At 35.9% G+C, this 13,151-nt stretch overlaps 1 protein-coding gene across 4 annotated transcripts in view; it reads right to left on the bottom strand.

The window, feature by feature from the left end:
- Positions 1-13,151, bottom strand: part of FXR1 (FMR1 autosomal homolog 1) — a 57,023-nt gene that overhangs the window by 17,396 nt on the left and 26,476 nt on the right. For all 4 annotated transcript variants that reach the window (XM_082625444.1, XM_082625446.1, XM_082625445.1 and 1 more), the window contains exons 4-10: positions 10,769-10,840; positions 10,204-10,352; positions 9,881-9,974; positions 9,313-9,429; positions 7,819-7,989; positions 6,371-6,449; positions 2,051-2,160 (exon numbers count right to left, since the gene is read on the bottom strand). In XM_082625444.1, coding sequence (XP_082481570.1) covers positions 2,051-2,160; positions 6,371-6,449; positions 7,819-7,989; positions 9,313-9,429; positions 9,881-9,974; positions 10,204-10,352; positions 10,769-10,840 — 792 coding nt within the window. The remainder of the gene's footprint in view (positions 1-2,050; positions 2,161-6,370; positions 6,450-7,818; positions 7,990-9,312; positions 9,430-9,880; positions 9,975-10,203; positions 10,353-10,768; positions 10,841-13,151) is intronic.

Consider the following 13,151-nt stretch of genomic DNA (forward strand, 5'->3'; position numbering starts at 1 on the left):
TTGGAGACATAAGATAAACCAGAAAACAAAATATAAGACTTAAAGAAAATCATTAAATACACAATTATATAGACAATAAAAGCTACGGTATACAGGTGGAAAGGTCATATCGGGCTAGAGGTGAGTCACCAAAGACTTCAGAGTAAACAAGTTATAAACTGAGTCTCCAGGGGATTTAGACAGCTTTTTTTTTTTCTTTCTTTCTTTTTGGCCACGACACACAGCTTGCGAGATCTTAGTTCCCCAACCAGAGATCGAACCCAGGCCCACAGCAGTGAAAGTGCAGAGTCCCAAACACTGGACCACCAGGGAATGCCCCTAGACAACTTAAGTTGTGAAATGGTGGCCCCAAATAAGCCAATATCAACCTTCAGATTTGTTTTCACATGCAATGTTTTGAAAATTGAAAAATTTTGTGTACTGTTTAGGTTTCCAGCTTTTCTTTAAAATATTGGAAGAAACAGCAACACATAATACATGCATTCCTACACAGCAACCAGATTAAACATGAGCAGCATGTTTCTTTTATAGAAAGGCACAGTGTGCCCTCCCTTTCCTATCTTGTACATCCCAACTTGCTTTGTAATTTACATAATGTGCTTGGTATCTTTTAGCATTTAAATTTCTTAACTCTGGCACAGAAATGGAGGTAACAATGACCAAAACTACAAACAAAGGAAAGTACAATAACTTCTTAATTTATGAAGGAGGGCCTAGAAGAATTAGCTTACAACAAGATGGTAAATACTGGAAAGCAACTGGGAATAAGTCAAGCTAAGGGAAGACTAGATATTAGTATCAAGCTAAGAAATTATAATTGAGTCATTAATGACCCTGCCCAGTAAACACCTTGATCTTCAGATCAATTTTAGGCAGTGGTTGTATGCCAAATGGATCACCATTATTTTATATATTAAGTATAAATGGGGACAGTGCCAATTATAACAGTATGACACCCTTGATTTTAATCCTCATCTTAAATTCAAGAAAAAACGGGGTTCCCCCCCATTTGAGGCATGGTGTTTGCTTAAGAATAAGTTAAAATTACTTGAGGTTCACAGCAGTTTTTGAAGCAGTGTAGGATGAAATCAATCCACAAGTACTCATTTGTATAATAGTAAGACATTTCTTTTCTCTCATTTGTTTTTAAGTATGTATTTTACCTCTACATTCTAACTAATTAAAAGGAATAAAGGAAATGGTATCTTTCATAGGCATCTTTACAACATCAAATACCAGCTGTGAGGCTATTTATCTGAGCCAAATTCTACAATTTTCTGTGTGTCTCTCTTTTTTTTTTTAAAACTTACTCTGTCTGATAGGCAAACAAACTCTCTAGTTATCATGTAAAACTGAGGAAGGTGTGAATGTACTGCTTTCTGGGAGATCATTTGGGGGGAAATCCTTGCCTTATGTTCAGACATGCAACTTATACAGACTTGACCACTGGAGCCACAAAAGTGAGAGATGCTTACAGTGGTGGATGAGAAGGAAAAATACCGCACTGTGGACAAGACATCAACATGTAAGAAAAAGACTGACAAAGAAATTTCAGAAAGTTGGCATCAGAATTACTAGCAACATAGAGCTTAAAGATTTCAATTAAGAAATGGTTAGGGCTTACAAATTCTAAAAAAACAAGGTCAAAGAAGTGTTACTTATCAAGAATTCCTTCACAGCCTACTGTTTTGTTTAGAATATCAAATTCTTTACACTCTAAGTACAAAAAAAAGAACTGTTAGGATTATCAGTCTTCCCCCCCACCAAAAAAAACTGGCTTTTTTACTGACATACTGAGAAACCAACCAAGAGCCCAAGGCCAACAACTGAAAGATGACTTGTTTTCTAAGTGTGTTAAGCAACATTGTAAGGAACAGAATTTTTTAAAAAAGAAAAATCTGCAGCAGAGCATAAGCAGTTCACCGGATATAACTTTCCTAAAACAATTTTCAAAATATAAAAAATAGTACTGTAAGTCAACCAGAAAAAGAGTGGGGGGCGGAGGGGAGGGAGACACAGGACACAGGCAAATTATGTTTTAAATACTTACATCTTCTCTAGGTAGTTTATTTTCATTGTCTCCTTCAATTCTCACCCGAACCACACCAGATTTGTCTACTATTTCTTGAATAACTTTGCCATTCTTCCCAATTACTTTTCCTTTAATAAGAGAAACATATATAATGGTAAGTTAAAAACCAACACTGCTTATCATTTCAACACCAGCCCAAATAATCTGACTTACTATCAAATTATAAAAACCAAGCAAAACTTCATCTTCTTACTCTCAATTAACTCACCCTAAAGACCACTGAGGAACTTTATCCTTGGTATGAAACCTTCACTTCCGTACGCCTAAGGCAACTACTATTAACTGAGATTGACAGTGCCACTCACAATGTAAGCCATTTTCAATGTCTAAATATTTTTTATTATGTTCTATATCATTTTTCTATTTTTAAAATATCAAGTCGAACCATTTCAAAAACTTGGATATAAAAATGAAGGCAAAAAGAAAACTTTTATTTTGGCATTAAACACATCAATTTGTTTACATTTATGACATATTACATATATTATTATTCAAACAACTAACAAAGTCATCAATCTGGCTTTTAAGTTCCTATTTGTTCAAAAGACACCTGTGACTTCAAGATTCTTTTAAAATGAATATTCTCTTCACCAAAATAAAATGTTGACATTTAACAAGTATTACATTTTACACCTGTAAGTTTTTAAAGTACTGCAGAAGTGTACAACTACATACAACATGTATATGGTTTGCTGTCTTCCTAGATTATAAAATACTGTAAAATGACATAAAATTCAAATTATTTACCTTCTCCACACTTAACTTGTAAGTCTGTCACATAGCAGTTATTGAGTATCCAATAATTAGAGGAGAAACTAAAAGGAGGACACAAAGATGCTCTTCCCCTTAGGAACTCACTCGTTATAAAGCTAACATACACCCATAAAGTAACAAAGCAATACTGGGTAGTGTTACCTGGTAACAGAAGTAAATGTTCAAGTAACTATCAGTATATGGAATAGATGTATCCTAAGTTAACAGCAACATCTTATTTGTTAAATCCAAATCCTCGATTAATTAATATTTTATACTATATCAGCAATCTATTTCCACAATAAATTAATTTTGGTTGAAAGAGGTTAAAATGTACGTTTCTCCTATTGCATACTTGAGAGAACAGTTCCCAATAAAGAATAAATAAGGGGGGAAGGAGATAAATAAGGAACCATGGCAACAATAAGCTGGTCAATACAGCAGACACTATTATAGGATTTTCAAACCTCCTTGCCCAATAACCCTAAATTTAAAAGCACCAGCAATTGAACAGGTAAAAAGAAAAAACAAAGCAGTAGGACAGGGAAGTCACATGATGTATGTCTTCTCTGAGCAGCCCTAGCAGCAGCATATAAAAGCAACCTTCATGTTAACACAGTGAAGCTCAAGCAGCAACTCCATCCTTGACCCTGCTAAAAATAAGCAAATATCTTTTCGAAAAAACAAAAATCAGATTGATATATCATACCCCCTCCCCAAAATCTTTACCCCTTCCTTCTTGTGGTCTATACCAGTGGTGAGTGAATATCCATCACCCTTCTGGGGTCTGTGGCAAGGACCTACCTGCAAGTTTTATTTAGTCCCACCAGAGACCTTCAGTATTTTAACTGATCATTTCCACAGTTTAAATTCCAAAGCATATTGACAAACTGAAGCAGACCTGTAGTATAATTTGAGCACTGAGCATAAATGCTGAAGGGACAGAGTAGAGAAGTGATTAAGGAAGGCTTCCAGGAGGTGAAAAGTTTCAATTAATTTTCAAATCAATGTTCATGTAATACTTTTGATTTGGGAAGGGTGGGAATGGTCAACAAGTCTAGAACCCTTGGAACCCGAATATGTGCGGGAATCCTCTCTGAAACTTACCTACCAAGTAGTCCTCATTCCCATTTATGTCTCAGTCCTCTTTTTTTTCTCTTTCACTTGGACTAAGAATGTACTATTTTTCAAAACACTGCTTCAACCAGAAAACATTTTGGAGGAAGATGTAGTACTACTATTATACACACCAACCAACTGAAGTCCTTACTTCTGAGTATTTCACCAATGCATAATAGTTGCTAACATTTATTTTCTAAATAGTAAACAAATAACCCAAATCACCAAAGCCAACCAAGCCAGGGTGGAAGAAAAAAAGAGACATGACAGGTACTCACATCACTACACAGATAAACGAATAAAGAGAAAAATCTGAGAGCTACAAATACATCCAATTTCCTTATTTCTGAAATATCAGGAATTTTTACTTAAAATTAACACTACCACAAATTCTACAAGACCAAGGCTATCTTCTATAGAATTGTTGGGCTGGAAAGAACCCTGACTCCCTTGGAGACACTCACCTCCAAATCATTTTTACAAGTGAAGAAACCTTAAGTTAAATTATGTTCTGTAAAAGCAGCAACCAAAATGTTAGTACTGATAGCTGTCAATAACAGAGTATTATATAAACAACAAAGGGGATCATTTTCAAAAGCAGCTTTCTTGTCAAAGGCAATTTCATTAGGCAACAATAAACATTTGGTAACTTTTTGTATCTTAACATTTATTAAACTTATGTACAATACCTGAGACTTACATTTAATTTTAACCTCTCAACTCATAATCTCCAGCAATTCAGTGTACAGTGAACAGTGGTTTCTAGGAACAGATTAGGTGGAGCTTTCTTTTTTTTTTGAATAGTCAATTTCTTTCTTGTTTTTCCTTTTTTTAAAGAAGATGTTGGGGTAGGAGTTTATTTATTTTTTGCTGTGTTGGGTCTCTGTTTCTGTGCGAGGGCTTTCTCTAGCTGTGGCAAGCGGGGGCCACTCTTCATCGTGGTGCGCAGGCCTCTCACTATCGCGGCCTCTCTTGTTGCGGAGCACAGGCTCCAGATGTGCAGGCTCAGTAGTTGTGGCTCACGGGCCTAGTTGCTCCGCGGCATGTGGGATCCTCCCAGACCACGGCTTGAACCCACATCCCCTGCATTAGCAGGCAGATTCTCAACCACTGCGCCACCAGGGAAGCCCAAGTGGAGCTTTCTTAACTGGTAGTGTATCATACCTATCCAAACGTTTGGGCAGAAGTGCAAAGATTTTTATATAGTTGAACACCATGAAACTGTCCAAACTCTTGTGTATTATCCCAAGCACACTACTTGTTACTGGCCAAAACAAACATCTTTTTTAATAGTGGAAGTGTTTTTTTGTTTGTTTGTTTTAATTTTCACCTACTAATGTTTTACAGAATTTGACAAGTAAAGCATGTAAAGAATCTTCCTATAGGCGTAACTATATATAAATGGAGCCCAAGGGGCTCTAACTATTTCATTAAGGTCAAAAAACTAATGAGATTCAATAGATGACAAAAAAAAATCATAAAAAACCATTCCCCTGGGCTTCCCTGGTGGCACAGTGGTTGAGAGTCCGCCTGCCGATACAGGGGACACAGGTTCATGCCCCACTCCGGGAAGATCCCACATGCCGCGGAGCGGCTGGGCCCGTGAGCCATGGCCGCTGAGCCTGCGCGTCCAGAGCCTGTGCTCCATGACGGGAAAGGCCACAACAGTGAGAGGCCCGCGTACCACAAAAAAACCCCAACCATTCCTCTAGTAAATTTTGCTACGTCATGTTGATGCTTTATTTTTGTCAAACTTTTAGGATAATCACTATGTATTTAACATGTGACCAAAGCTTCTCACATATGTCTCAAATAGCATTTTAAAGGACAGACAGCACAGATGTAGAGGATAATAAGAAAGCTGTTAAACAACTAATCCCAAGCTATAATGCTCATTTAACTGCACCTTCAAATTCAAAAATTGTCACTTAATAACCCATGGGCGCAGCAGTTTTCACTGAGTGTCAAAACTTAATAGTGAAACCTCCCCTCATATCATCATCACCATCCTTCTCTCCTGCCTATGACTTCTTAAACTTTATTCTATGCCTTTGCAACAACTATTACTTACTCGAAGCCTACTGTGTAGAAGTTTATTACCCTATTGTTAGTCCACTCTTACTTTTTCTTCTACATTAAAGAAAAGAAAAAATTACCACAAATACCTTCTCAAAAAGTCCTACGACAATTTTGATGGATATATGAATGATAAAGACATCAAGAAAATGAAAATATTAAGAAAGAGGACAAAGGATGAAAAGGCTTAAGAAAAACTATAATGACAAACTGTTATAAAAAAAATACTCTACATAACTTTAAGATATCAGAAAACTCTGATTTTCAATTAAGTTACTGTATGTAATTAAGTAACATTTAATTTGTTTAACATTTAGTAGAAGTACTTACCAACAAGATTCCTAGGAACCTGAATAAAATCCTCCACAAATTCCAAAAAACCTCTAGCCTTTTTTACAGCATCAGCACTCTGGTGGAGAAAGAGGGGAAACAAACATGAAATTCAACCTTGAAGAAACCCACAATCCACAACAAAAATAAAGTAAGAAAAACTGAATTATTACGCTCTAGTACAAGATTCTGCTCAGACCACCAGAGTGACATTTCAAGTCAAGTAATTCATGAAGTACTTCTCCAAAAAAAGTCACAGTAATCATTAAACAGCTAGGAAAGAGTCTTTTACAACCAAAATATGTTAGACATCTCTAAGGTCCCTTTTAAGCCCCTGAGAAAATTAACAAGAGTTTAACTTACTTACATTAGCCAAATTTTAACCCAATCCTAAATACATCTGGCCCACACTCCTATGCTGAATTCTCCAGGTGAGTGTTAAAAAAAAAATTGTTCATGTTGTCTGTACTATCTGCATTGTTTTTTCATTCTCAACATAAATGATTTAAAAGGCTGTTCCTGCAGATGCATTTAAAAAAAAATTACCTACTGATAACATCATTAAAATTCCTAATTGCTAATGGTTATGATTTTAAAAGACAGGAAGATGGGGGGGAGGGGTCTTCTCCAAAAGGAATTTATAGTTCTAGTAACAGTTAACTTCCACTTCTACTGTTTGTCCTTTAATAACCATAGGTCAAGTATATTGTGTGCTCACTGTATTACACACAGCAAAAATTTTTAAACCGTATTTAATCCCCATAAACTGTAAGGTAAGCACTATTATAATTCTCATTTTACAATTCGGAAAATTATGCAGGGAAGCTGAGTAACTTTCTCCAAGCCCTCTCAAAGTGGTAGAGACAAAATTCCAATTCAGGAGTATGGCTCCAAAGTCTTTCATCTCAATTACTTTGTTATACTGCCCACTTCTAACGGTTTCGGAAGTAAAAATCAGGGCTCTAGTAAGACGTACTGTATGACTCAAATGAAAAGTCAAGACTTGAAATTATCACCCCCAAAAAACTCATTTACTCTAATGTGAATGATGGTCTGAATGAAGAAAAGTCTGATTTATTTTTCAGATTATTTTCCTGTCCACACAGATGTCACAATTAACCAGTGACAAAATATTACTCAAATTCAAGTTCTACAAAAGCTATTCTATTATATGCTATTTATAACTGCCAGTGCCCGACAGTAAGCACTCAAGAAATATTTGAATAAATTATCTGTAATGCACATAAAACAGAGTAAAATTCAGAAGCAGTTGATTAAGGAACTTTTCAGAAGAGTACACATTAAACACAACCTTTAATCCACCTACATACATGCAACGATTGCCAGGCTGATTAATTTAAAGCGTTTCACCCTTTGGAAACTGGAATTCCAGACAACAGTTAATATGTTATAGGAAAGCTACCCAAGGTGGGGGGCAAACAGCTTACCTCACCGTAGATTCTAAATGTTCCAGTATCTTCATCTAGCTCAATAGCTGTAACTCCAGGAACCTTTCTAGCTTGCTGTATGTTACTACCATGTGTTCCTATTGCCAGGCCCATCAAATCTTCTCTCACAACAAATTCCTCATGAAAAGCTGCTGCAAGTTGTTTTGTGCACTAGTAAAAGAGGCAAATTATAATTTATAATAAAATATCAAAAAAAATTTTTGTACACCCATGTTCATAGTATTATTCACAACAGTCAAGAGGAGAAAGCAACCCATATGTCCACTGAATGATGAATGGATAAACAAAATGTGATATGTTGAGTAAAACCAGAATTATTCAGCCTTAAAGAGGAAATTCTGATACATGCTATGACATGGACAAACATTGAGGACATTATGCTTAGTGAAATAAGCCAGTCACAAAAAGACAAATACTACATGATTCCCACTTACAAAAGGTATCTAGAGTACTCAAATTTATAGAAACAAAGTAGAATGGTGGTGACCTGGGCCTGGGAGGAAGGGGAAATGGGAAGTTGTTTAATGGACACAGAGTTTCACTTTTGCAAGATGAAAAGTTTCTGAAGATTGGTTGATCAACAGTGTGAATACACTTCTCAACACTATCAAATGGACACTTAAAAATGGTTAGGATGGTAAATCTTATGTTTATTTCACTATAATTTTTTTTAAAAAAAGAAAAAGAACTAAGAAAAAAAGGAATAAAGGAAATTCATTTGGGGTCATATAATGGAAGGGGAAAAAAGGTCGACCCGTCTATTTAATCATGGTCACAGAAAACAGTAATTCTAAAACAATTTTCCAGAATTACTGACACAGGAAGCTCTCCAGTTCAGACGATTCATGTTTCAAAACTCATTCACATATCCCTTGTTTGGAACTTTTAAATTAATGAGGGCATTGTTGTACTTATCCTAAAGATAAATGTACCCTAATTTCTCTAAGACAGTGTGTGTGTGCACAAGTGCGTGTGGGAGGGGGTGGGGGGAACACATCTCCTAATAGTGTGGCAGTGAAGAAGAGGAGAAAACAGGAATACCTTAGGATGGAGAGAAGCAATGGTAGGCTCTTTTTGAAAACTACAAGCCATATATCCTCCTCTCTTCTTACCCAGGAGTTGTTATAGTGAACCAGTTACTAAGGAAATGCATTGTGACTGATACAGGACAGTAAAAACCAGCAATAAAGTTCTACTGGAAATCCCTAGTGAGTTTCTAAGCTCTTTGGCACCTGTCATCCAAGTCCTAACAAATAACTCAACAGGCATTTAGCAGACAAAAGGCTACGTTTGATAAAAGTAATAGAAAAAAGTAATTCTTCTAAGGACACAATGACTTCAGTTATTAGCCATAAAACAGGTCCCAAGTTGCCTTACCTAACAGTCAAGTAGTTTCAGCCATGGAACTTGAATAATATACTCATGAAACTAAATAGGACACGCAAAAAACCTTTTACAAGTAAACCCACTTACTTCTAAATGCTTAGTGGCCTCTTCATTTCTGGACATAAGCATCAACTTCGTACGAATACTTCGCAAATGCATGTCACTCAAAATATTTACTCTCTTAACAGTTGCTTCACTGGCAGACTATAAACACACAAGTTAATCACTCAAAAACTTAAATCCTTTTTCAAGGTAATACAAACACAACCTTCCATATAAGGCCTTCCTTGATTTTCATCTACTATACTTCTTCCTCACCTAACATACACCACCCCGCGCCACAAGTTACTCTTACTTTGCTTTCTTAATTTCCACATTACTTAGATCTGCTCTTCAAATTATGATTGGGGGGCGTGGGTAGAATCCAGGATCCTATATATTAAGGATTTTATGATGTAAAGAATATTATATTGATTTTTCCTCCTTACTCCAGGAGAAATGTACAAATTAACAATTTTATAACTGCAAAAAAATTTCTCCCACACTGTATTTTAAATAGTCACTATAAAACAAGTTAGCTTTTATCTTTTGAAATATTTAATTATAAAATCTGTACAATATTCATTATCTACCTTAAAATATGGAGTTACCTTACCAGTATCATTAGCTGTGTGGTTTCTGGATGGTAAAAAATTCTGCATGCTCCTACTGCTTTCTTAAAATCTTTATGTGCATTTTCATTAGCACACCTAGGGAGAAAGTAATTCATGGGTAAGACCTAAATAATAGGTTAAATTTAGAGGGCAATTATAATGAAAACTCAGTATTTCATTTTGACACCACCCATTAAAACTTTTGTTTGTTAAAAAGATTTTCTATCAAAGTTTTTGACTGGGCGTCTGGGGAAAAAAGTTTTTTGTAGAACTGAAAAATCCTCTTGATTCACAAATCAATTCAACAGTAAACAAAATTACTCACGCCTCTCTCAAATCCTCAGGAACATCCACTGTGCATTTAAAGAAGGTATTTTTTTTGACAGTTTTATTTTGATTGACAGGCCGAAGTCGTTCAAATGTGACTATTTCATTGTAAGTGGCATCACAAGCAGCATATTCAATGACATAAAACTAAAAGACATCAAAATATTTTAAAAATCCCATCTGAATAAAAATAATGAGCTTTAAATGAAGTTCTAATTACCTTGCTTAGCTTAACCAGCAGACCCTCCCCCTTGTGGCACAAATACTAAGCACAGCTTAGTTACATCAATCTGATTTGCCTAAACTACATTATACATTCTTACAAGCATGAACTATGGTGGTCCTCACACGCCTGCGTTATTTATACCTCTGGAGAGCAGCTTTGGTGTTTGCAAATCCAGAACACAAATATAAATTACTGGTCTCATGACTTTTTGAAAGGCATGATTAACTATTTCTGAAGTAGGCTTTTAACAACTAAGAGTTAGAGTAACATTTACAGAACCAAGAGTGGAGGCATTTCCTTGGAAATGAGTCACAAAGCAAGTTTCAACATCACTTACTTCTCCTTTCATCATTCGAACTTTAGCCAACCACCATCCACATGGTTCTTGATCATTTGCTCTTGAATACACCTGACAAGAAAAAAAATGCCCTTATTCCTTCATCCAAAAAGATTTCAACCCTATAGACAATGACTTATTATAAGAGCAAACTTCCATTAAATTCAAGAATCAAAAATTTTATTGTGAAGAGTAATACAAAGAATAGCCCATGCCCACTGCAACTAGAGAAAGCCCGCGCACAGCAACAGACCCAACACAGCCAAAAATAAATTAAAAAAAATATTGTGAACAAAATGAAATTGGCATACTAAACATGATTTAATAAAAGTTATATACACTTAAATTTTACTACTGAAAAATAAAACTGAACCCTCTTTGGGCAATTTGGCTCCTTGGAAATCGAATTCCAAATTCAAGAGGGTTTACTAAACATAAATTTTTTTTTAAGAGATTTATATTTATTTATTTATTTATATTTTTTTGGCTGCATTGGGTCTTCGCTGCACAGGTTTTCTGTAGTTGCAGCGAGCAGGAGCTACTCTTCATTGCGGTATGCAGGCTTCTCATTGCAATGGCTTCTCTTGCTGCAGAGCATGGGCTCTAGGCGTGCAGGCTTGGTAGTTGTGGCTCGCGGGCTCTAGAGCACAGGCTCAGTAGTTGTGGCACACGGGCTTAGTTGCTCCGTAGCATGTGGGATCTTCCTGGACCAGGGATGGAACCCGTGTCCCCTGCATTGGCAGGCGGATTCTTAACCACTGTGCCACCAGGGAAGTCACAATAAGTATTATTTTAAAGAAATGCTTCTTACAAGACAGTTTTACATAGTGTAAAACATAGGTCTTTCAGTTTCTGTCAACACTGTTCATCTTCGAGCATGGCATTCTGATGATTCAAGTATCAGAAGTAAGGATAAGCTAGAACCTTAATAAGATGTATTTTAAATCTGTTATCAGTATTTATAAAATGTTGAAATTAAGAACTGTTTTTAGAAAGTTTTTTAAATTTCTTCCTATTTTAAAATTCCTTCAAGGTATGACATTTAAATCCCTTGCTGAGGAACTTAAATGTACTAAAAGTCTAACAAAAAAAATTATACACACATTTAGGCCATCTAGCAGAGTACATACCTTACAAAACCTCCTATGCAAAAAAAAAAAAATCCTGTATCTTACGTATTCTATAATTATCAAGTATTTTGAAATATAATATATTAGAAAAGTTTCCATTGAGAATTAGAGTTATTTCTTATGACACAGCAGTTTGATATATTTTCAATACATGAGAAGGGGGGGCTGGGAAGAGATGACTAAGAAACACAAAAATCTTGATTAAACTAAGGTTGTCCCTACACAGGTGGACAGAGAAATCTACCAATCAATACATGTTAACAGCCATTTGTGAAATAATGTAAACAACTACTGACAGGCTAACAGTTTTGGAAAGCCTGAATCTTCTATCAAGATGATAATGAGAGTAATCTTCGAAGGGGTGGAATACTGGAACTAAAAATAAATAAGCCAAAACTTCATGATCAGCTTTACTGCATACCATGATTAGAGAAAAGCTGAGGGAAAAAAAGCCTATATACCAATGAAGCTCCAGTGAACTCAATTTTAGCTTCTGCATTTCTTATATGAGTAAAAACTATTTCTTGACTCTATCCTTTCTTACAGATCTTCCAAAAAATAAGAAAATTTTTACCTTTTTTTTAGAATAGAATAAAACTCATTCTGTCTTGCAACTGTTATTAAGCATCCAATGAACCCTTACATAAATCTAGGGCAGAATCCAGGAACCTTATTTTTCCTACATCCTAAAATACTCTGCCATCTTCTTTGACTAGAAAGAAACAGATGACGAAGAAATGCACATTAGTCAATCCAACTGGTTAAATATGAGAGTGGTGTAATTGTAGGGCAAAGATGCTAATATTCTATTCGATAAAATTAGAAGCCATCAGAAGTTCCAAAATACAATTGACCCTTGAACAACAAAGGGGTTAGGGGCGTCAACCCTCCATGCAGTTGAAAGCTGAGTGTAACACAGACGGCCTTCTGTATATGCAGTTCCACATCTGCAAACTCAACCAACCACTGATCATGCAGTACTACAGCATTTTCTACTGAAAATAACCTGAGTGGGAATTCCCTGGCAGTCCAGTGGTCAAGACTCTACACTTTCACTGCCGAGGGCCCAGGTTCAATCTCTGGTCAGGGAACTAAGACTTCCACAAGCCGCACGGCGGGGGGATCCGAGTATACATGGACCCATGCAGTTCAAACCCATGTTGTTCAAGGGTCAACTGTATTCTTAAACCATTGCATTCTGATAATTCAAGTGTGTAAGATGAAACAGAAGAAATGATAAACTAGAACTTATC

The sequence above is a fragment of the Mesoplodon mirus genome, assembly GCF_964341445.2.
Source record: "Mesoplodon mirus genome assembly, chromosome: 6".
Taxonomy (NCBI): domain Eukaryota; kingdom Metazoa; phylum Chordata; class Mammalia; order Artiodactyla; family Ziphiidae; genus Mesoplodon; species Mesoplodon mirus.